General features: G+C 39.4%; 1 protein-coding gene across 1 annotated transcript in view; it reads right to left on the minus strand.

Moving 5' to 3' along the window:
- The window catches only part of NEK11 (NIMA related kinase 11), a 244,359-nt gene that overhangs the window by 193,966 nt on the left and 26,144 nt on the right, over window positions 1-24,249 (minus strand). The window contains exon 3 of the mRNA XM_080823107.1: window positions 7,656-7,821. Coding sequence (XP_080679233.1) covers window positions 7,656-7,821 — 166 coding nt within the window. The remainder of the gene's footprint in view (window positions 1-7,655; window positions 7,822-24,249) is intronic.

Below are 24,249 nucleotides of genomic sequence, written 5' to 3' on the forward strand. Positions count from 1 at the left end.
TTAAGAATTTGCATGTTTCCGGGGTGCCTGGGTGGCTCAGTGGGTTAAAGCCTCTGCCTTCGGCTCAGGTCATGATCCCAGGGTCCTGGGATCGAGCCCCGCATCAGGCTCTCTGCTCAGCAGTGAGCCTGCTTCCTCCTCTCTCTCTGCCTGCCCCTCTGTGATCTCCATCTGTCAAATAAGTAAATAAAATCTTTAAAAAAAAAAAAAGAATTTGCATGTTTCCTCCTTCCCACATGAATCATCCTAATAACTACAAGTCAGACTCAGAGTTAAAAATCAGCTTGCCTTTTAGAAAACAACTGGAAAGGGGGGACGGGAGTAGAAACGATTATAATCATAACTTCCATTATTGACAGTCTACTAGGTGCAAAGCTCTGACAGCCATTTTTTCAATATTCATTATTTCAAATCCCTAAGAAACCTAACAAAAGAGGTGTTGTTACACTGTCTTAATATCAGGAAAAGGATCAGAGAGATGAAATAACTTGCTCAAGGAAATGGACCAAGATTTGAACAGAAGTCAGTGTGATGACAAAGTCCACACACTCTCCACTATTTCAAACCCTACCCAGTCTCCAAGTGAAAGAAATAAAATAATAACATCATCAACATATTAAAATATCCATGTGTGTGGGCACCTGGGTGGCTCAGTCGGTTAAGCGGCTGCCTTCGGCTCAGGTCATGATCCCAGCGTCCTGGGATCGAGTCCCACATCGGGCTTCTTGTTCTACAGGGAGCCTGCTTCTTCCTCTGCCTCTGCCTGCCTGTACTCTCTCTATCTCTCTGACAAATAAATAAATAAAATCTTAAAAAAAAAATCCATGTGTGTGCAAACTAGTAGACATGTGTTTCTGTCTTTATGTATAACTGGAGATAAAGATACAGAATATAAATGAGAATAAGCCAAGAAAAGGAAATACACAGGTACGTATGAATTGTGAGATGATCACTACATTCAAGTTAATTGACAAATCTAATACTTCACATAGTTATATTCTTTCTTTCTTCTTCTTCTTCTTTTTTTTTGTAATGAGAACACTTGAGATCTACTCTCTTGGCAAATTTTAGGCATACAGTACAGTACTGTTAACTATGTCACTGTCCCCAGAACTATGTTCTTGATTCCCAGAATTTGTTTATCCTACAACTAAGAGTTTCCATTTAATATATTTTATATTTTCCTATCATTCACATAGGCTTGACTAGTGTGGCTATGCAGAAATTTGTGTTCTGGGCCACAATTTGAAACATGTTTAGTTAACATTGTTGGTATGAGCAATAAAACAGTCAGTCTCTTCTAATTCATGTCCATGTACAGGTAGATAATTACATGAACTATTTGGTTGACTCTATTAAATATTAAGGAAGGAATTAGAGCAATCCAAGTAGAAAGAAAAAAGGAGCAGTTTCCCTAATACCCCTGGTCCTGCTTCTACCCTGAACAAAATTCAATATTCCGGCCATGTGAATGCCAGAAAATTACTTCACCTGGGATCCTATTTCCTCATCTATAAAATAGAATAATATATAAGAATCTACTTCTTCTTGAAAAGGGATGAGGCCATGTTAAGAAGACACAGGAGCCAACATGAAGGAGCCCCAACAGCTAAAGCCAGAAGAGTCTGAACAACAAAATAACGAGTCTTGGGTTATAACCCATAGAATAAAATAAATATTCATGAGTTTATGATAATATAAATAATTGAATAAATACATAAGTGGAAAAGGAACAGTAGAGCAACTATTCCTTATAAGAGAATTCCAGTAGTAAATGTAGAAAGAATGAAGGAAATACATAATCACCATTAGGAAAACATCAGAGTAAAAAGAGCTCCAGGCAACCTTCACTGAAAGATGCTAAAATCAGTGGGTGGAAGTTTGAGGAAAAACAGTATTATCAGCATAGTCTCAAAGTATCTTTCCCAAGATACTACCCACTTTTTTTGTAGTGTTACCCACTACAAAAAAAGAAAATAGTAACTTTACAGTGGAGAACTTCACAGTGGAGAAATTCACCAGACAAAACTTCAATCAAATAATCAAAGTTAACATCACCAGTAATAAGATGTACTAACATCATGTCCCCTCTTAATACGATATACTGAGAAGGACACCACATCACTTCTGTGGTAGTCTTGCCCAGAATATATAATCAATCTAATCATGAGAAAACATCAGACAAATTCAAACTGAGAGGTCTTCTACAAAATAACTTACCAGTACTCATCAAAAGTATCAAGGTCATTAAAAAAAAAAAAAAAAAAGATGGAAAGGGCAGCTGTCACAGATCAGAAAAGACTAAGGAGATACAACAATTATATGTAGGATCCCAGATTTGGCCCTGGAACAGACAAAGACACTAGGAAGGAAACTGGTAAAATATTAATATTCTGGTTTTGATAACTGTACAGAGGCTATAGAAGTTATTAACATTAGGAAACATGTTTAACTTCAAATGCATTACAATTAAAGGTGAAGTATTAAATTCTTACATCATGGTCCACGTTTTTCTACTTCTTAGCGTTTTATCACATTATTCCCTTTAACTCAAATGTCCTTGCCCCATCTCCCTTGACCAAATCCTTCCCATACTTCAAGTTCAATATATAATGCCAGCTCCTCCATGGTTCCTGCAGTCCAAAGTCATTTCTCTTGACTCTTAGCTCCCACAGCACTTTAACCACCCCATTCCCTTGACCCCTACCACACCCCCCCTTTGTATTTTTGCCATTGTTATAAATGATTTATTTATTTTACCAGACAGGTTCATTAAAGAAATATTATCGTATTATCTCTGTTGTACCATACTTCCTAAAATTGTATCTGACACGGAGTTGGGGATCATAATGGCTTCTGGAAAGACCTTTGATTACTACTGCCTTTGTGAACTTGAAATTCTTAAGGAACCAATAAATAATCTAGAATGTCAATTTATTCATATGTATTAAGAACTACAACTGCCAAGACAAGAGGGAGCTCTAGTCAGTTTAGCCAGAAGATTTTTTCCTTTTAGAAGAGGCCTAAGTAGAGAGCTGCATTGTAATCAGAAGTTGCACATGGAGCAAGGAGAATAGACCAGGCAATTTTCATGAATAATAACACCAAGTGAGGTCCCTAAGAATAAAACCTAACCCACCATCAGAGCCGTACTTCCCAGTTCTCAGGTCTGGACCTCATATTTGCTCAGTGCTCCATAAACACTGACAAAGCTTTCCTTTATGACTCTATTTTCCTATTTGTACACTAACCATTCCCCTTCTTATGTAGTTCACAGCCCTGGCTACATATTTGAATCACTGGAGAGCATTCAGAACTCCTGATGTCTAGATAAAAATCCAGGTTAGTTAAATCAGGCTTTCTGGAGATGGGCCTCAGGTCTTGTGATTTTTTAAAATCTTCTGGCAATTCTAATGTACAGCCAAGGTTGAGCACTACCGCTATACTGATAAATTTTTGTTTAGTTATGTCAATATCACTAAGTAGAAATTAGACAAGTCCAACCGTTCCTACTTTTGGTGGATAGTCATATGCTCTCTCTCTACTGAAGATATGTGATCTCACTTATCCTCTACTGCATCTACTAAGTGAATAACCAGGTTTCTGGGGATGTCCTGCCCTCACCCAAAGGGAAACCTTCAGGTAGTATCTCACAGGTCTCTAGTGCAGAACATTGTTAGACAGTCAGCAAAATAAGACAGGACAAAATGCTTTTGACATATAAAACAGGTAGAAGGATCCAATGTTTTATCTTTTACCATTAGTGTTTGACAGAAATGTGGTGGGAAGCAGTGGGAAGCAAGTGATAAATAATTTGTGAGAAAAAAAAATTCTGAATACTAATTTCCTTCTGGCTCACTCTGTGGGTCCATGTGACAAAAAATGAATCAGAAAAAGATTAATCCCACATTGAAAGTTTGAGATGGTTTCTACTATGTATAAAGTGCTGAGTGCCAAGAGGCATAAAATACTATGTGGTTAGGGTAGGGGGGCCAGGTGGGGAGAGACTTCCAGCCAGGAGATTATGGGAGTCTTTGTAAAAAAAGGTGGCATTTCTGCTGGGCCGGAGAGGATGATTAGGATTTGAAGAAGGATATTCTAAAAGGGAATGGTCCAAGTACAGATGAAGAGGTGTGAAACTGTGTGGTACAGACAGAAAACAGGAAGTAGTTCCATTGGGTGGTGGGGCAGGGGGAGAAGAGAAGACACCAGTATTTGAAATACTCTCCCACTCTGGTAGTTTTGGAACTACTCGCCATCAAAGATTTGGTTAGATCTTGACAAGAAGTTGTGAGAGTTCAGTTATTTGCTTTTCACACTCATAATCTGATAAGATGTGCCAAAGGGTTGAAAGGTGGATGTAGCAGCCTCACAAATGAATCTATATATTTCAGTCTTGCAAGGTCTCAAATTAAATTACAAAAGAGCAAACTTGGAGATAAAAAGACCAGCTATTTGAATGGTGATGGCATTTTCCTATGAAGTGAAAGTTTGGCCATATGCTACTTCCAATATTATTTTACCTCAATAAAAAGAGGATGAAGCCAAGCTTGTGCAAGTTAAGGGCAAATTTGGGTCTGAGGGTGAGAAATATCTCTGTTAACAAGAACTAGTGACCCGCACACATCATTTCTTGGGAGTCTGGGAAGTGACAGCCTTACAGCTCAGCAGCTTAGAGCCCTAGAAGCCCCACCACAGTTCCCCGGGCCTGCCTGCAGTCGTCACCATGGCAACGCCCCTCCTGAGAGAGTAGCTCAGCCCTTGGAAACCACCAGAATTTGAAAATTAACGCAGATGATCCTAGAGTGGATCCTGTGTGAGAAAAAACATACAGAAATGTCCTTTCTAAGAACATAAACGGGACAAGTGGGCTACATTTGAAGATGGATTATGGATTAGGTTGGGGGGGGTCTCAAACTTAGATGTGTTTTGGACTTGCCTGGTGGACTTGTCAAAACACAGGTTGCTGGACCCCACCTCCAGAATTTTGGATTCAGTATGGCCGGGGTGGAGTGCCCAGGTAATAGTGATGCTGCTGGCCTGGGATCACATTTTAACAAGCCCCTGGATTAAATACCAGGATTGCTGCTGCTTTAAAAAAAATGAAATAAAGATTTTGTGTATTTATTTGTCAGAGAGAGAGAGAGCACAAGCAGGGGGAGTGGCAGGCAGAGGAAAATGGGGAAGCAGGTTCCCTGCTGAGCAAGAAGCCTGATCTGAAACTCCATCCCAGGACCCTGAGATCATGACCTGAGCTGAAGGCAGACGCTTAGCCTACAGGCATCCCACCAGTATTGTTTCAATGTTAATTTTCTGATTTTGACCATTGTACCATGGTTATATAAAACAGTGTCCTCAGCCTCAGGAAATACAGCAGTAGTATTTAGAACAAAGAGGCATCATGTCTGCAACCCCCTTTCAAACGGTTCAGGAAAAAAAATACAGATAGATGAATAAACAGAATGATCAAGCAGATGCTTGATAAATCTGGATGAACAGTTCATTGTGTTATTCTTATAAGTTTTCTGGTAGATTAAAATTCAATTAAAGTTAAAAATTTTTTAAAATAAGGCAGGGAAAGTTCCAGCTTATCACCTAGATGCTCTAGGTGAGCTTCTAGGTAGCTGGTAGCCATACGTGGTTATTTAAATTAAAATATATTAAAATTAAATAAAATTTAACATCCAGCGCCTTGATCACACAAGCCACACTTTATCAAGTGCAAAAGAGTCATGTGGGACTCCTGCCTACTGTATTGGACAACACAAATAGAGAACATTTCCATTATCACAGAAAGCTCTATTGCATAGTACTGACCACAGTGAAAAATAGTAAGACCAGGAGAGAATCTTTGGAAAATCTAATGTGCCAAAAGCAGCAAGAGGTAATAGTAATAGTCACAAGCAGTAGGAGTCAGTTGTCTACCAAATAAAACAGTTGATTAACTGAAGGGCTAAAGGAAGAGAAATGATTAAATTATAGCAGACAGATCATACTGTAGCTACACATGGAAACACCTATAGTTTTGCATGGATTCAGGACATACATGCCAGAGTAGCTGTTCATTATCACGGCTCTGCACAACTCATCATTTTGTATTTCTTAGCAGTCCACTGGCTGAAGGAGAAGTAGACACCCAAATGCAGTGGTTCTCCCGCCCTCTTCTTTCCCTCTCACTTTCCTCCAAGCAGAGGAATGGACAAGGTAACACCTGGCAATGCTGAGTTGAGGAGGCTGACCTGCCCGGAAATAGCTGAGACTTGGAATATCTCAAACTTGCAGATGTTTTAACTAGGCTTTTGGCTTCATATTGGTTAATACGCCAGCTAATGTGTCAAGCAGGCAAGGCTGACTTTTGTTGCTATCCCTGCTCCTTCCGAGTTTCTTCTGTCTCTTCTTTTCTGTGTCTCAAACACACAGCACCCTCTGGGTGTCCAAAGTTTCTGACCAAACAGGCCTGCCTTCCATTCTAACAATCATCTTCCTTCTTTCCAGCATCTTTTCTTTCAGGCCCCAGTAACACCCAGTTGATGAGCTGACTAAATTCACTCTGAAGTATGACAAGCACCAAACTCCCCCAGGGTACATTTGGCTAAGACTAGCTCCCAGAATGCTCTGGGAGATACTTTTCAAGCAAAGTCATCTTCATGTTCTCTCTGCCTGACCCAGCCCTTCTAGGTCCCCTCTACCTAGCCTCTCAGGAGCAAACATACAGATTCACAGTACAGCTGCACCTTGTCAGTTTCCCCCTCCCCTACCTTTCTAAGCAGGTTCAGACTCAGTTGGGGCTCAGTAAAACGCACAGCTATTACTTGCGGAGAACATGGAGTGGCAGGGAAAACTGCAAATACATGAAGCCATAAACCACAAAATGATAAATGTGAAGAAAGATTTTCATGAGGAAAATGAGCCATATTTCCATTTTCAAATTTCCACTGGGGAAAATGAGGAATAGGCCTAGATCCTGAAAGTCAAGAGAGGGACCTCTGCTCTGTTACAGCATTTAAATGTCCATCTAAGTATTGGACCATTGTAGAAGGTTTGGGTGATCCTTCCCTAAATTCCTCCCTCTCCAAGAGGCACTGTCCCGTAACAACTATTACTTCATTGGAAGTGAGTCTGTCAATTACCTAGAGATCATCATTCTTAGCTGCAAGACACCATACCCCAGGTCTTTATAGTTCAGCTTGTGGGATTTTTTCTTTTTTAAAAAAGTTTTTATTGGGGCGCCTGGGTGGCTCAGTGGGTTAGAGCCTCTGCCTTCGGCTTGGGTTGTGGTCTCAGAGTCCTGGGATCGAGCCCCACATCAGGCTCTCTGCTCGGCGGGGAGCCTGCTTCCCCCCTCCCCCGCCTGCTTGTGATCTCTGTCTGTCAAATAAATAAATACATAAATAAAATCTTTAAAAAAATCTTTAAAAGTTTTTATTTAAATACCGATTAGTTAACATACAGTATAGTATTAGTTTCAGGTGTACAATATAGTGATTCAACACTTCCATGCAAAACTCGGTGCTCATCACAATATCCTTAATCCCTATCACCTACTTAACCCAACCCCCTCAACCTATCATTTGATCACTGAACTTATGAGATATCTCTTTACAGACAGTATGAAATAGATTCTTACTGAGAATTCCAAAAGAGGAGAGTCTCACCTCACAGTACTCTGTGATAATGCAGAAATTATCGTGCTCCACAAAGCTCGCATGGAACTTGACAATAGCGGGGTGGTCCAGCTTGGAAAGGAGCTGAGCCTCCAAATTGGCCTGCACAGTCTCATTTGGATTAAGATCTCCAACAGAGATTTCCTTCAGTACCTTTCTGCAGACAAACAAACAAACAAAAATAAAAATTTAAATACATTTAAAGTTAAAAAATAACAGCTATGAACAAGTGGTCCAGGGCCACCTAACTAATGTCCAGGACATTACCTACTCATTGGTTTGGTATTGTCTGTTATGACACTGTCGCCTAGTGGTCCGTGGGCCTGCTTGCCTATCCTGGTCACTGACATACCTGTACCTCTACAGATTTGGTCAAACAGGGCAGAGACTGAGCTAATTTTGAGCAACATTGCTGAGGGGGCTCCTCCTCTGTCTCTGTAGGTGTCTCAGTTTCCCTTTGTCTTTCACATAGCATCTCTGCTTCCATCTGTCCCTTTCTGTCTCTCTGTGAGACTCTGTCTCTTTCTCTCTCTCACCTTATCTGTTTTCCTCTGCTTTTCTATTTCTATTCCTATCTTGGTATCTATTTCTGTCTTTTTTTTTTTTGTCTGTCTCTCTCTATATATATGTATTTATTAATCTATCAGTGCTGTCTCTGTGTCTTTCTGTCTTTACCCATGTCCTTTTCTCTCTCTGCCTCTGTGTCTCTCTTTGCCTCTGTGTGGGTGTGTGCTTCTCTCTCAGCTCTAAAAGTTTCCAAATCTAACAACTTAATATCAATAGGGCCATTATCTATTTAGTTTCTTTTTTAAACTATCCTTGGCATAGCATACTTTATTGCTATTGGTATTTAGGACAAGAAAAAAATCTAAAAACACTGATAGAGAGGAATTTAGGATCTCAAGCATGTATAAATGGAAAAAGAGCTCATTAAATCTCCAAATTATTAATTTTAAAACTGTGATAACTCAATGAGGAGTGGACCAAAACACTATCTCTTCCCATCTGAGAAAAAAATAGTCTGATGAACAAACCAATTATAGTACCAAGTGTAAACTAGATTGCTGGGGAAAGCACTTTAGAGCACCAATTATGTGTGCAGACAGATTCTGCTGATTATAAGTGAATGTTAGCTATTCATTAAGGCAAGTTCTGCAGAACCCATACTAGAAAACGTTTTGCAAAGATGTTCTTTAAGAGTTACAACCTATGCATATTAATGAAAATGTATTTATAGTAGAAACAGTCTTAATTAAAGGCCCTTCAACCAACTCATGGATGAACCAGAGCTCTCCAGTTCTTTCTAACAGATGCTGATTGTTGCCTTTGCCATAGGGAATGCTTGTGCCTAGTAGGTGCTCTCCAGCACATCCATTAACTTCTGCCCCTCTAGGTGAGATGCATGCTTACCTGAGTTATTGTGCTTATTCCTGAACTTAATCATGCCAGTTGTGCTTCTTACAGTAAATTTGTGACTTAGATGTGACAAACTGATGAAGAATGAGTATCAGTGTCATCTTTGCAAGGAAAACTGAGTTAAGTGTTTGCCAAAAAAACTTGAGTGTGACAAGTTGCAAAAAAAAAAAAATTGCTGCTAATAATTGACAAGATAGTGCTAAAAAGTTGGGTTAAAAATGTAAAAATTTAGTATTTGGAATTCAGATTGCTAAATTTTCATTTCATTTTAAAGAAGGTAAACCTGGAAAACAACATATATTGGAGGTAGTTTATGCAAAGAAGATGAAGGGACCTCTAATTAGAAAATACTAGATGTTGGTTGTGCATCAAAAAATGGGGAAAAGTGTACAATGATATGTTTTAAGTTGATATAAAATGCTTTCATTATGTCATTTCACTTAAAAATTGTTGACTCTGTTTACCCAAGTACTAGCCCCAAACACACTGGATGTCATGTGGATGTCATGATGGGATGTCTCCTATCCATTTGGATAGGAGAGCTCTATCATCCTTAAAAACATAATTATCCTATGAACTTTTCATTGATTCAAATAAGACTTTTCCCTAGTTGTTTTATTGTGGAAGAAAGTTCCTCAGGCAATACCAGAGATAGAACCTGTTTCTTTCTTCTGACTCCTGGCCTAGAAACTTAGATATTATAGTTAACACTATATCCTGTAGTTTTTATCCAATCCATTCCTCAGTGGCAAAAGTTTCATAAAAGTTCTAGGTTAGACCATCTGTCCTAGAAGCTGAGACACTATGTAGGAAAACTTAGAAAGTGTCCTTATTTTAACTGATTCCTATCAGGTGTTGGATGACATCTGGCATTTATTCTTGACCAATAAAAGCTTGACATTAAGTGTCCATTCCCCAAAATCTCATCAGGAGAACCTTCTATTTCAAGATGGCCCTTATTGGGAAATCAGTTTTCCTAAAACTTGAGTCCTTTATAACATTTTACTCATTTTAAATGTTCTTCATGGTCTTCCCAGTATGAACTCATCCACCCCCAAAAGACAAGCACGGCAGGCCCTGGCTGCATTAGGGAGGATGGCCCTGCCCCAGGAGCCCCACAGGTTCTGCCCTGCCATTTACAGGACTCTTTAATTAGGACTGCAATTTAGAAAGTTGAAACATTCGGTTTCCTTCCCCTGATGGCACTTTCACGTTGATTTTGTTAGCTAGCGAACACATTATCAGGCCCCTAATTGATCAGGAAGTGGATTCTAGAGAAATGCTTGCTTGGTAACATTTTCTATGAGAAGACTGTGCCATCAAGAATTTGGTTAAAAATGACCTCATGTTATTAAGAGTGGCATCTCCGGCTGTTAGTGTAGTAAAAGGAGCTTGAAATGACATCGGTGGCTATGTTTTTCTGTAACTTCTGAAGATTACCACACAGCAGGTAAAGCTCAGTGACATCTTCATAGTGCTTTTCCAGTAATTTACTGTGCCCAGCTAACATGCAGTTGTAAAAGTCACAGTGGTTAAGCATGACAATATAAAGCCTTGCGCAAACTTGCAATATTCTCTTGCTGTGAAGGAACAAGTGTTATCAAAAGCTTGAAGATACTTATTTTTCCTCATAAACATCAACTGTTGTGCAACAGAGTGTGATATTTTACATATAGTTACCTGAGTCCTGTCTGGCAGCTAAATGATAAAGCATAAAATCTCATTTGCCCACAGCGGAGCAGACGAAAGTAGGGTTATTAAGACAGGTGATATCTAATATCATCATCTCTAGCTGACACAGACAGAGTCTACCTTCCTTACCTAAAACTGTGTCACTGAACTGACAGAGGAAACTCTCATTGCATATCACTTAATATGAGATCAATATCAGCTGAAGATAGCATGGAAACTTACCAAATCAAGGAAAGCTTGTCACCTGCTCGGTGACTCTCAAATAACATGACAGGTATTTATTTTATCAGAACCTCAACTGCTTGCGAGAAACTTTATGACAGTGGCAAAAACCAAAAAACAACAAACAAGAAATAGGCATCCCCGCAAACTCGCTCATTTTACAAACTTTCTGTTCTTTTTCCCAAGTAGCATTCTTCTTTCTTCCTAGAATCAGTAGTGAACTGATAAACTTTGGAGAATGACTTTGGAAATCCGGGATAACTATTGGTAATTTCATTCCCTGAAAATTCACTCAAGACATGCATGAGGCAGACTACATTTTTAAGATGTTAACTAGGGGGTTATTTTTTCTCAAATTTCCCCTTATTCTTTCAAATGCTCCCCATTGAGGGATAGTCACCTGGTAGTGCTGTTAATCTTTGCAGTTAGTATAGAGATGACTAGCTGTGGTCCTTTCCCTTGTGATTTAACCATCAATGACTCTGTATACTGTAAGCACCTACTGTGTGTCTATGGTGCAGCAGGCACTGGGGACTTGTAGGCCCTGCCCTTGTGTCTACTGGGCAAGGCAAATATTTAACAAATAGATAAATGTATATGAGTGTGTGAAAATACATATATTCTTGAAAACTTCAAATTGAGATGAATGCTATGAAGTAGGGGTAAATGACAGCTGAGGCTCCCCTCATTTAAGATGTTGTGACTCTCTAATGTGAGCAGCAGCTACTGCACCACTGGAGATGGAGCCAAAGGAAATAGATTTCAACCTCGGCTTAGGTGACAGTAGTTTTTTATTTGTTGTTTGCTTTTTTTGATTCAGTATTCACCTGTTTAACAAGAAGAGATTATTAAATCTGCTCCAGACTTTGTTTTTTGAGGGGGAGATGGATTGATTAATTAATTGATTTATGGACTGCTTTATATTTTAATTCCAGTGTAGTTAACATAAATCTGCTCAGGACTTTTAAATAGAGTTTTCATTCATTTAGCAAGGCGGCAATTATGTTAATCTTCCTTTCTTAAATGAAGAGCTCTCGTTTTTTCTAATTTTCAAGGAAATATAGTATCTTTATATAAAATTTTTTAAACAAAAGGAAAATATTACCCACAATTCACCACAGAGATAATCAGCATTAATGATTTTATTATTTCCATCCCATCTTTTTGCTACACAGTTTTAACAGTAGAAGACAAACAGTTTGCACAATTTGCCTGCTGTTATTTTCATGAGACATTATCATAGCAGAAACCTGTCATTTGTGGCTGCCCTGCATTTTTAGACAGCCTCCCTACATTGCAACAGACTCCTGGACTGTGGGTCCTGCCTTCCCCAGATAGAGAAAAATGCACAAAAACCGATAAGCAAACAAACCCCACATCTCCCACCTCCCTTGAGCTGGGGTATCATGGTATGACCTAGATTCCGCCAGTCAGCTGCACCCACCAGAAACTTTGCCGTGGGTGTGAGCAGAGTAAAGAAACAGGGTAGGCACAGGGTATCCCTTTTGTTAGCACAGGGGTCGGAGGAAATAGCATGGCCTGGTTGAAGAGGCAGCAAGCCACTCCTGGGGGCCTGGTTCTGGCTGATGCTCTTGGAAATTTAGCCATTAGCCTGCTCCCCAGTCGTCCTGCTGCTGCCGTGAGCTCTCTGTTTTCTGGAACAAATCCCCTTCTGCTTAAACCTCAGATAGTGGCTGTTTTTACCTGTACCTGGGAGCCTTGACCAATGTAATAGGCACATTCAGGTGTTACCACAAATCACTGTAAGCACTTTGGGTTCGAGAAAACTGAACCTCTGTGGGGTGCCTGGGTGGCTCAGTGGGAGCCTCTGCCTTCAGATCAGGTCATTATCTCAGGGTCCTGGGATTGAGCGTGTTGGGCTCTCTGCTCAACAGGGAGCCTGCTTCCCCCCTCTCTCTGCCTGCCTCTCTGCCTACTTGTGCTCTCGCTCTCTCTGTCAAATAAATAAATAAAATCTTTAAAAAAACAAAAACAAAAAACTGAACCTCTGAAACTTTGACTCACTTAGGCTAATTTTTATTTATTAATTCAAGTCTTCAAATGTAGGATCCTCTAAGGGATTTAAGGTCACAGTATTTCATATTCTTTTATGGGTAGAAATATCATGAAAGTACAAAACACCCTTTTTTAAAGTTGTTTCATACTCTTTAATATATAAATTTAAAATGTAAAGGGACATAAGAAAATATAATGGCAGAAAGCAATACTGATTCAAAAAAGTGGTACATCAATTAAAAAATGAAAAAAGCAGGAACTAAACTTACCTAAAGGAGTAGCTGAAAAAAAATTTGTAGAAGTTGGTGGAGAGTATACTAGGATGGAATTTTATTTTATTTCGGTTGTTTATTCTCTTAGCAATTGAAAAAGCATATTTTAATGTCTGTATCCAGAGAAAACAAAATTTTTTATGGGTCACCACAATAGGCCATATCTAAGAACTGCTTTTGTTTTTAACCATTAAATTCCTGATCTCAGCTCGTTTGGGGGCTAGAACTGATTCACCTGGTCTTTTCCTCTCTATCCCTGATCAAAGCATTAGAAGGGTTTTGGGGGCTCAAATGATATGATGGTGCAGTGCAAATGCCCATATCATTTGCTGAGGGGCAGAGCCCAATTTCGGACTCTGTATGAGGCTCTGGGCAGCCACTACCAAACACCTTAAGATAGGAAATCCCACACTTCTGTTACTTGACCAGCTGTTGATGGTCAAACACCATGCCATGCACTGGGGATCCAAGGATAAGAAAGATAAACCTCTTGCCCTCCAAGAGAGCTCAGTCCCATGGGAGAGACCAGCAAGTACAAAAATAATTGAACAACTTCATGATAAATGCTCTAATAGAGCTTGGTGGTGGATGGGAATCCCTAATTGTTCTTTGAGAAGAGAAGAAAAACCAAAATCTATAGACTAGCACCCCAGGTCATTCACTTTTGCAAATGCAAACTACTTTTTACTGTGCAGAATTACCTTTTCTCTAGGTGGATTCCCAAGAGGCAAAATAAATGAGTTTATCATTCTTTACTATTTGCCCTATATAAATCAATACCCAGGAGAGGAATGTCCACATTTGCATTATTTGAATAGTTTGTGGAAGTTAATAATCATGTGAGGTTTTTTTTTTAAAAGAGAACTACTTACAAAAACTACTTAATTTCTATACCTATATACCATTCTCTAGATACCACTCATGTGCACACACACACACACACACACACACACACCAGAGTATATATTATGGAATGTGGAATGAAAATGTTATAGGTAGGGGTTCTTTTTAAAAGATCTATAAAACTAGCAGGCTCACAAACCACTCTTTTCTTCCTTCTTCCTCACTCATCTATACTGTTTTTATCCAAATATGTTTTATATAACAAGATTTCAAAAATAAGTGTGAGGAACCATCCCATTAAGCCATGTTCTGCTCTAGAGGATTCTCTTAGTTTGGGGTCCCCGGGAAGTAAACCCTGAGACAAAGATTTGTGCACCAGTGGTCAACTAAGCAGTGAGGGAGTGGGGAAGTGAGATAAGGAGGGAAGGAAAGCTGATCAAGGGCATATTACCAAGTTGGTCACCACTGTGGGCAACTGGAGCTTAATTCTGTGAAGGAACCCTGGAAGCCAGTGTAGAATAGGCACCTCTGAGTCCTTCTGCCCGAGGGGCGAGGACCATCTGCCTTCATTCTCTGGGAGTATTAACTCCCCCATTCTCTCAGCCTGCCAGAGGCTGGGCTCTAACAGCCAGATGGAGGCCTCAGGCACCACTGCAGTTGCTGGCAGGTAAAGGCTGGATCCACACACAGGAAACACTAATTGTCCAAAAAGTATGGGGAGGGTACCAAGCCTGTCTCCCACAAGATTAAAAATAAAGTTCCTCCATTTTAAATTCTAGTCGAATTTATCTATATCCTAAAGATGGCTAAGATATAGTGATACCTAGACAAAGTAAAGTGTCTTTAGTAGTGAATAATGAAACTGAAAATCAATTATAACCTATGGATAAATTCCATTTCTTAGGCTTTTCAAGATGGACTTAGTTTCCAAACACATTAGCAGTGTATAGAAGTATCACATACAGATAACAAGCAAAAAATAAATAATTGATAAGAACTAATAATACAGGTAGTAAACAAAGAACAAATAAATAAGAGTAGAATTATTTCAGACATTTTAGTTTGGCAAATAAGCTACCCTGGCTCCTGTCTAGATTATATTGTCATTTGTGGTGACAACTTCCATGCTGTGTTTCAATGCTGGTACCATAACAAATTATGCAAGTTGCCATTATTTTTAAGGAACAGAAGAGAGTAAACAGAAATTTGTGGAGTAGGAGGTTTGACGACAAATATGGCCCAGATAAAAAATTTCTAATAATTATGTGAATTCAATGACTTTTCCCAACTGTATAAATTTTAAAAAAATAGTTTCAAGGCTGGAAACCACACTGATGCCCACTCTGAGTTCTCTGCAGGGACCCTCTGGTGTCAGTGCATGAACAGAACTGGCTTCAGGATGTGTCCTATCCAGTCCTTCTCCAGAGGACTTCTTAGAGGTTACATGGAGAAGATAATAAAATGTCTAACTGCTTTACCCTTTGCCCAGGGGCTTCTCTTTTCTCTTGAGCAAAGAGTCTATAGCCAAGCCCAGAAATCCATGAGTGAGTATTAATCATCAGGTAACTACAAAAGCCAGCATTGTTTTTGACCGTGTTGAAAGCCTGTATATTCGTGCGTTCACTACAGTGTGTCTATTTCCTTCCCCATTTTAAACCACAGCCTCCTTAAAAGCAGCTGGGACTGGCTTATGAAAAGCTTCATTAAGAAGAAATTTCCCTTTGCTCTCAGCTTAGCCAAAAAATGAGTAGATTCCCTTCACAGTGGACAGCTTTCTGGAGCTTCTTTCTATAGACTGCAAAAGCTCTCCTTATAACCAGGAATGTAATAGATTCAACTCTTAATTTCCCCCTCAAAACCAGTTATGGCTCCTCTTCTCCCCTTTCCTTTTCCTCTATACCGCAATAGAAGTGGTCAGGCCATTCTATTTTTCTTATTTATACAGATGAGCCAAGTCACTGAATATTATGGCTTGATTATTTTAAGAGACACTGATGACTCTCTACTCACCTCCCCACATCTCCGCCATCATATGCTCTAAAGAGGAGGACATTCTCCTCAGCCCCTGGAATGAATCATAATCAACCTAAGTCTATCATGTCATTCTATTCCCCTTGCCAGGGATTAGTTTAAACATCCTGTGAGATGTGAGAAATCTTTTGGGAGTTTTCTGGGAAAGATGTTCGTCACTGATAAAAAGAGAAGTGTGGGAGGAAACCCTTCTTTAATCTGCCTCTGCAAGTCATCATCTTTTTCATGTGACTCCTTGAACTTCGGCAGCCAGGTGGGATCATGAAGGAAGCCACCTTAGGACGACAGGCTGAATGATAGAAAAGAGAAGGCACCAAGGTCCTTCATGATGTTGTGAGCTGCTGACTCTGTCAACCCTGAAAGCGCTCGTGCTCTCTCTCTTTCTCTCTCTTGACTTCTTGTTAGGGAGATAAATCTTTCTTATTATTTAAACCATTTTGGTGGCTAAATACACCTGATACTAACACTTTGCTACAAGAAGGAAGAGAAGACTTTTAAAGAAGAGATTAGAAGCAGAGATGAAGAATCTGGTGAACACTCATTTGTACTTAGAAAGCACTAAGTCTCCTAATTTAAACTGCAAAAGGCATAATGGCTCTTTTCTACTTGAACATTAGTATGAATCTTTAAAAAATCATGACAAAATGAACTATAATGAACTATACAAAAACTGAACTATAGTAAGAAAAATACTTGAATAAATGACTAGAAATTATTTGTCATTAGTAAATCTGGAAACTAAGACAACATGGTATTTGTTTAATTTCAAAATCTAATTTTTGTCATTAATTCAAAATTCTCAAATGCCAAATTTTTTAGGAGTTACCAAAAAGTATCAGGATTCAAAATGACTAAAATTTCACCAGTGTTCCCCTCCTTCCCTTGGGTAGAGATATACGAGCTATGAAAGCAAATAGGAGTAATCTAAAATGAGGAGCAAGAAGGGAAAGAGTGAAGTAAAGAGCATGGATAATTTAGCAGAACAAAGAATACAAAATATATATTGGGCGTCTGCCTTCGACTCGGGTCATGACCCCGGGGTCCCGGAGTCCTGGGATCGAGCCCAGCATCAGGCTCCCTGCTCAGCCGGAAGGCTGCTTCTCTCCCTCTCCTACTCCCCCTGCTTGTGTTCCCTCTCTTGCTGTGTCTCTCTCTGTCAATTAAATAAATAAAATCTTTTTAAAAAATACAAAATATATAAATCAATGAAGTGAAAAAGACAAAAAAAAAAAAAAGTCCCTAAAATTTCTGGTTTCCCTCCTCCTCTTCTCTTCTCCTCCCAAATTAAGAAAACATACTTTCATAGATAATAATAAGTATGCTTTTTTCTATAATTCTCTATATAGAGAGGAGAGAAAAATTACTAATATAAGGAATTACTTTGTTTTTCACAGTCTGAACCCTCTCACTTAAGAAATTAAGATGAAGTCATTAGGTGTTAGAAATACAAGGTTGATCGTTGCAATTTTTTTATTATGTTCAGTTAGCCAACATATAGTACGTCATTAGTTTTTGATGTAATGTTCAACAATTCATTAGTTACATATAACACCCAGTTCTCATCACAACATGTGCCCTTCTTAATACCCAAGACCCTGGAGTGCCTGGGTGGCTCAGTCTTTAAGCATGTGCCTTCAGCTCAGGTTATGATCCCAGGGTCCCGGGGGCGAGTCCCACATCGGGCTCCTTGCTCAGTGGGAACCCTGCTTCTCCCTCTCTCATTCCCTCTCCTTGTGTTCTCTCTCTCGCTGTGTCTCACTCTGTCAAATAAATAAATAAAATCTTAAAAAAAAATACCCATCACCTGGTTACCCCATGCCCCCACTCCCTCCCTTCTATAACCCTCAGTTTGTTTCCCAGAGTCCAGAGTCTCTCATGGTTTGTCTCCCTCCCTGATTTCTTCCCCTTCAGTTTTCCTTCCCTTGATCATTACAATTTTTAGAAGAAGGAAAACAAAGTTCCAAGAACTATAGGTGACATTTATTCATATAAATGGCATTATGAGAGGCTTTCATCTGAAAATCTTTCTAGACCTCTCCAGGGCTAAGTTAGGGGCCTCTCCTCTATATTCTCTCACTGTATCCTGTGACAACATCTACTCTCATATGAGCTCCCTTACTGGACTGCAGGCACTGTAAAGGTCAGGGTCACACTTTATTCACTATAGAACTCCCAGCACCTGGCAGTGTCTAACGTGTTTGAACAGGACCAAGCTTACTATTTTTCATCCCTCAAAATTCAGCTTATTCATTACCTCTACCATAGAAAGTGTTACTTCGACAATCACGTACTTTCAGGCCTTTCTTCTCATCTCCACTCCCAGACTGAGAATAATTAAATTTCATTCATTTCTGTATTCTCAGTGTCTAGCACAAGTCTTGCCATATAGTGGATATTCCATAAATATTTGACTAGTGATCAAAAGCAACAACACATCAAGCACTGTTGCAAAGGTAGTAGGGATCATAACTCCTATGCATGATTTTGTCCCTTGCAGAGACATATCAATTTGTACACTGGGCATCAATCAGAAAGTGGAATTTTATAAAAATTTGCTTCTTTGCATACTTGCCAAATAGCCCTTATCTGGAAGCTGACTTACCTATAGGAGCTGATAATAATGTTAGCATTGACAAAGAAAAATGGCAACCTGGAAAATGGTTTTGCATAGATGCTTCACATTATCTCGGAAATGATAACACCCACTGCAATGAACTGGCCCAAGAGAAGCACAAAGCTACCCAGTTTTCCATATCCTGTCCCCTTGTTCAATTTCTTCCCCAATTTTGGGATGGATTTTATGTATTTATAGAATTTCAAAGTTAGACAAGACCTTCCCAGAAGAGAACAATCAAAGCACCTCAACCTGTTAAGGTCTTGAGAAGTTAAGCATTTATCCAAGATCATACAGCATACTACAGCAGAGCCACCATTTACTTCTTGAAAGAGGAAAGACTACCAATACCAAAGAACCACTTTTGTCTTCAAATTTAAGTTTCTCCTCTCGCTTTAATATGAAGATCTTTAGTATCCACTGCTAAGATAGGCTACAATTTTTTCATTCTCAAACCATTTTTCAAAGAACAAGAACTCCTGCCAACTACTCTTTTCTTCCCCTCCTTAGTATTAAAGAAAAAGGGAAAAACAGAACCCAAAAGCCTCTTCAAAGTGATTGGAGTAATGGTCTTGCTCTTGATAAAGTACTAATAAGGTTATGTCTATTTTTCATTAATTATCATTTGAATGTTATAGACAATCTTACCAATTGTTGGGAGTCTTTGCCACTTACAGAACCCCAGATTTGGACTGAGATGGGATGAGATCATGCAGAAGAGGAAAACAGTGTTTTCCAAGACTTATCTTTCCTAGCAAGGTGGTAAAATCTACATTTTTGAGATTCTCCTAAGTACCAGAACCCTATAGGTATAATTTTGTGTGTGAGAGGGGGCCAGTTTTCAAAATGTTCAGTTGTACAAAATCACTTGATTAAAAATCATTAAAAGATGTAGTAGTAATATGCTCTAAAAACAAAAACAAATATTGATAACATAAGATTATGCAACAATCACTCGTTCACTCTGTCACACTTTAGGATACTAAGTACTGAGCTTAGAGCAAAGATTCTGTTTATTGTCAGCAAGGAAATTAAGGAGCATGACAATGTCAGTAAGGATGTGAAAGAATAATTTACCATAGATAATCGGGTTAGCTTTTATGATTGTTACATGCTCCAAATTTATAATTAATGTTAGATTAATATTTAAAATGCAATATTCTAATGCATAATTCATGTCAAGTTTTTATTTTGAACATGACAGAAAAATACTAGAATTGTGGATTTCAATGAGGTGATCGGATGCAATACAAAGCCTACCATGAAATCAAGATACAGCGACAAATACGAGTTTTAAGAAGCAACAAAACTGATTAGCTCCATTTACTTGACTAGGTAAAACCAACATGGGATAAACACTGTTTAAAGTCAAATTAAATTATGATTGAGGCAAGATGAAGGTAGGTCCTCCAAAAATAAAATGAAAACATAATCTAGGGTTTCAGTGAAATAAAGTCCCCTACTTTTATTTACAGCAGGTCCTGGCTGGCCGCAAGTTAACACTGAGAAAGCCAAAATAGCAAAAGGTCTGTATTTCTAAATTTCAGTCTCCATTTCATCATCATGGTAATCGTAATAAATGGACTTAAGCTAAAACTCTAACTATAGCATAAAACAGATTACTATATTTAATTTTGAGGTGCAAAGGGAGAAAATGAAGCTCTGTATTACTGTATTACTGTATTACTCTGTAATAACTTCCATTAACAGGTTTAAGCAACTGTTTCTGGGTCTTACATTTCTGCTGAGTAGTGCTTATGCAAAAAAAAAAAAAAATCTGTTTTTATGCACCAGAAAGCCACAGTTTAATCTACCAACAGAACCCAAAATAGAAGCTACTACTAGGAAGGATCTAGTTTCCCTGCATGACAGCTTATGGATGCAGTCATTGACTTGTAACGTGTAAAAAAGTCAGTCGACTGTGTAAGAGGAGGAGATAGGGACACACGGCTGGCCTGTCTCTCATTACATGGGTCTTCCTATTTCTGAGTCAGGGGGGTGGAGGGGAGCCTGGCTAAATAAAGAGCTTCAGAACCTTTGTGTTTGCTGCACCTCACCGAGATGGCTGTACAGATTTTGTCCCACCTGCTCAAGAAGTCCACAGGAACTCAGCACAGACCACCACCTCCTCAAGTCACAGCACAGAGCAAAGGACACTAAAAAAGAGTCTTAGGCACGCTTTTCCACCAGCACTGTATCTAGAGATTCTGAACCTTAAGAATTTGAGGATAAACTGTTAAGTTCACACAATGAAAGAAAAAACTGTTAGACTCATAAAGTGTGATATCTGAGGAAGCCTCAAAGAAGGGACACAGGATCTCAGAATAGTGCTTCTCACATTTTGCCACTCAGGCAAATCACCAGGGGAACTCTGTTCCAGTACAGGTCTAGGGGAGGCCCGAGACTGCACATTCCCAACAAGGTCCCAGAGGATGACCTATGCTGCTTTGTCCAGGGAGCACACTTTGAGTAATAAGGTTCAGAGCCGGTAGGGGTCCAGAAGACTACCAGAGCTGAGTGTGGAAGAGCCCCAGAGTCCTCTAGAGGCTTGGGGTAGGGCAGGTTTGAAGAGAAGCCCAAATGAGAGAATATGTGGTCCCCACCCATCTCATGAAGCATGAGATCTCATTGGACAACAAAGGTTTGGAAACTGCTGCTGGACCAGCCCTCTTACTTCACAGATAACGACACTGGAACCCAGAGAGGCTGTGAACTTGACCACACACCCTCCTGAGAATATTCCACAGCCAATACCAAGATCCCCAAGCCCCAAAGTGCCAAAAGCCACTTTTAAAACACCATTAGTAAAACCTCCCTTACAGTTTTGGCCCACATCATAAAGCTGCAGTTTGCATTGGTTTTCTTTTGTTCAGTTTCTAGTAGTATGATAAGGTATAGCTGCCCCCTGGCCCTTTGAACATATCTTGTTACATAATCTATGACTTTTATGTATTTCTTCTACTCAGCCTCATTCCACAAAGGACTTGACATAACTTACATAATAAAATAGAAAACTGAGACAAGCAAGAGTAGGTGGAACTAAGAAATAGGGGAAAGGAGAACACAGATACACTGGCCAAAAATTGTGGTTACAGTTGAACTTCGAATTTAATTCCAAACTTCTTGGAATGTACGATTATTACTATTACTACTACTATTGTTGCTGATATTGATGGTAATGTCATAGGTGTAAGTCTCGCCTCTGACAAGAGGGTATTTCAATCTCTGGATCCTTTGTGATATAGACCAGGTTTCATCCTAGACACACAGCAGTGGAGATGTCCCCAAGGAGGACATCAGAGATTCTTTTAAATAGAACTCATTTGAAACAGAATTCCAACTTACATATGGAATAGTGCATTCTGACGTCTAATTTAAGAAAAGCTTCTCAACTCTTACCTTAATCCCAGTTTCTGTATTTGGTAAATGTGTATAAAGCAACCGCACTGTGCTAGACACTCTACTTGTCTGAGGCACAGCCTCCGCCTTTGAGGGGTTTGCAATCCAGTGGGAGGGAAGACAAATAATTACAAGTTATAAGAAAGCAGCATGCACCTTCAAAGGATGAAACAAATATCCTAAAAAGAGAACCACAGGCCAAGGTATGAGATAATCATAAGAAAACATCCAACCATTAAAATAGCTATACTGGTGTTAATTATGACAATCCCAAGTGCCATGTAAGGGCCAGTGATTTGGCACCATGCATTCTGCTAAGAGACTATTATAATCCTCACTTCTGGAATAAAGAAACTAAGATACAGACAGGTTAAGACCTTCATTTAAAGGCACAGTCAGGAGCACCTGGGTGGCTCAGTCGGTTAAGCATCTGCCTTCAGTTCAGGTCATGATCCCATGGTCCTGGAATCAAGCCCCACATCAGGCTCCCTGCTCTTTGCTGAGGGGGGGTGGGGTGCCTGCCTCTCCCTCTCCCTCTGCCTGCTGCTCTCCCTGCTTGTGCTCACTCTCACTCTCTCCCTGTCAAATAAATAAATAAATAAAACTATCTTTTAAAAAAAAGCACAATCAATTAAGAGGCAAACCACACCTAGTAATAATGAAACTGAGACCCTACTTCTGAATCTTGGGCACCTCCCCACTATGGCTCCTGCCTTCTGAACTTACAAAGTCAAACCCAAATGAACTACAACTGGGAACACAACTCAAAGATATATATTCTCTGCACTGAGGTTGATAATCTGAATAACCAGGAAAAAAGGGAGAGGCACCCTCTTGACCCTCACCCCCTGCAAAGTACATGTTCCAATTTTCATGACAAGAATCTTTCAGAAATTGTAGAGCAAGAAGACTGACAAGAATTTCTGGCAAAGCTGAGGAATTAATGATTAAACAGATGGCTTGTGAGCATTTAGAACATGAAGCAGCGGCCAGCAGGGACTCACATGGGCTTACGGAAAATAAGCCATACTAAATTAACCTAATTTCTTTTTGTGAGAGGGTTATTTGATTGGTTGGTGAGAAAGAAGCAATTAGTCATGGTATATCATTATTTCAGCCCATCTGATGAAGTCATGTTAACAGATGTCAATGAGAAGAGTGTTGTGATATCCTTTAATGTGGGAGATATGGAATCTTCATGTGGATTCATGGCTGGTTGAACAAGCAGACCAGTCATGCTGGAGTCGTGGGTCTCAGGCCACTTTGCAGATGTTCTCTCTTATAATGCTATCAGAATCCATCCCAAACAATATCTTCACCAACATTTTATTGATGTGGCTGAAGATCCAAAAAGATATACTGACCAAGTTTGTGGAAGACACAAAGCAAGGGAGCATAATCAATAGACACAAGCAGAGTCAATTTTTCAAAGTAATGGAAGAAGCTTAATTGTGAGGTGAAACCACCCAAGTTAAATTCTGCAAGACTAAACCTTAAGTTCCATAGTTACAGGTGGGGAAACCAAATTCTCAAATCTAAGATGAGTGAAACACTTAAGAGTAAAATGGCTGACCAGTCTGTGGGAAGGAGAATAGCTGACCTCCAGATCCAATATGAGACGTCAGTACGATATGACTGCTAAGAGCTCCTGAGGTTCCCAGCTGATCTTGAAATATATGAAAGGTTGTGGTGTAAATATGCTTCATTCCTTTAGGCCTGGGAAACTCATTTCAAAAGAAGTATTGTCACTAAAGTCAGCCCAAGGAATGATGATTAAGATGTTTAGGGGTGCTAGAATCAGGTTATCCAAGGAACAGAGAAATGAGAGGGGCAGAGCTAATATATTCATAACCATATAGAATATTTATTCTTTTCTCCATCATCCAGATGAGGAAACTGAGGCTGATAACTTAGATAATTATCCAAAGTAAGCGGAGAGATTAAGATATGAATGCAGAAGAGTCTGACTTAAAGCTACTTCATTAGTAACCGAACCTCTATCCAGTAGTGAAGACATTGATAATATTGAAAGCAGATTAGACTAAGGAGGGACAGGATAACAATGTCCTAGTTCTTGTAC

This window comes from Martes martes (assembly GCF_963455335.1).
Source record: "Martes martes genome assembly, chromosome: 1".
Classification (NCBI taxonomy): Eukaryota; Metazoa; Chordata; class Mammalia; order Carnivora; family Mustelidae; genus Martes; species Martes martes.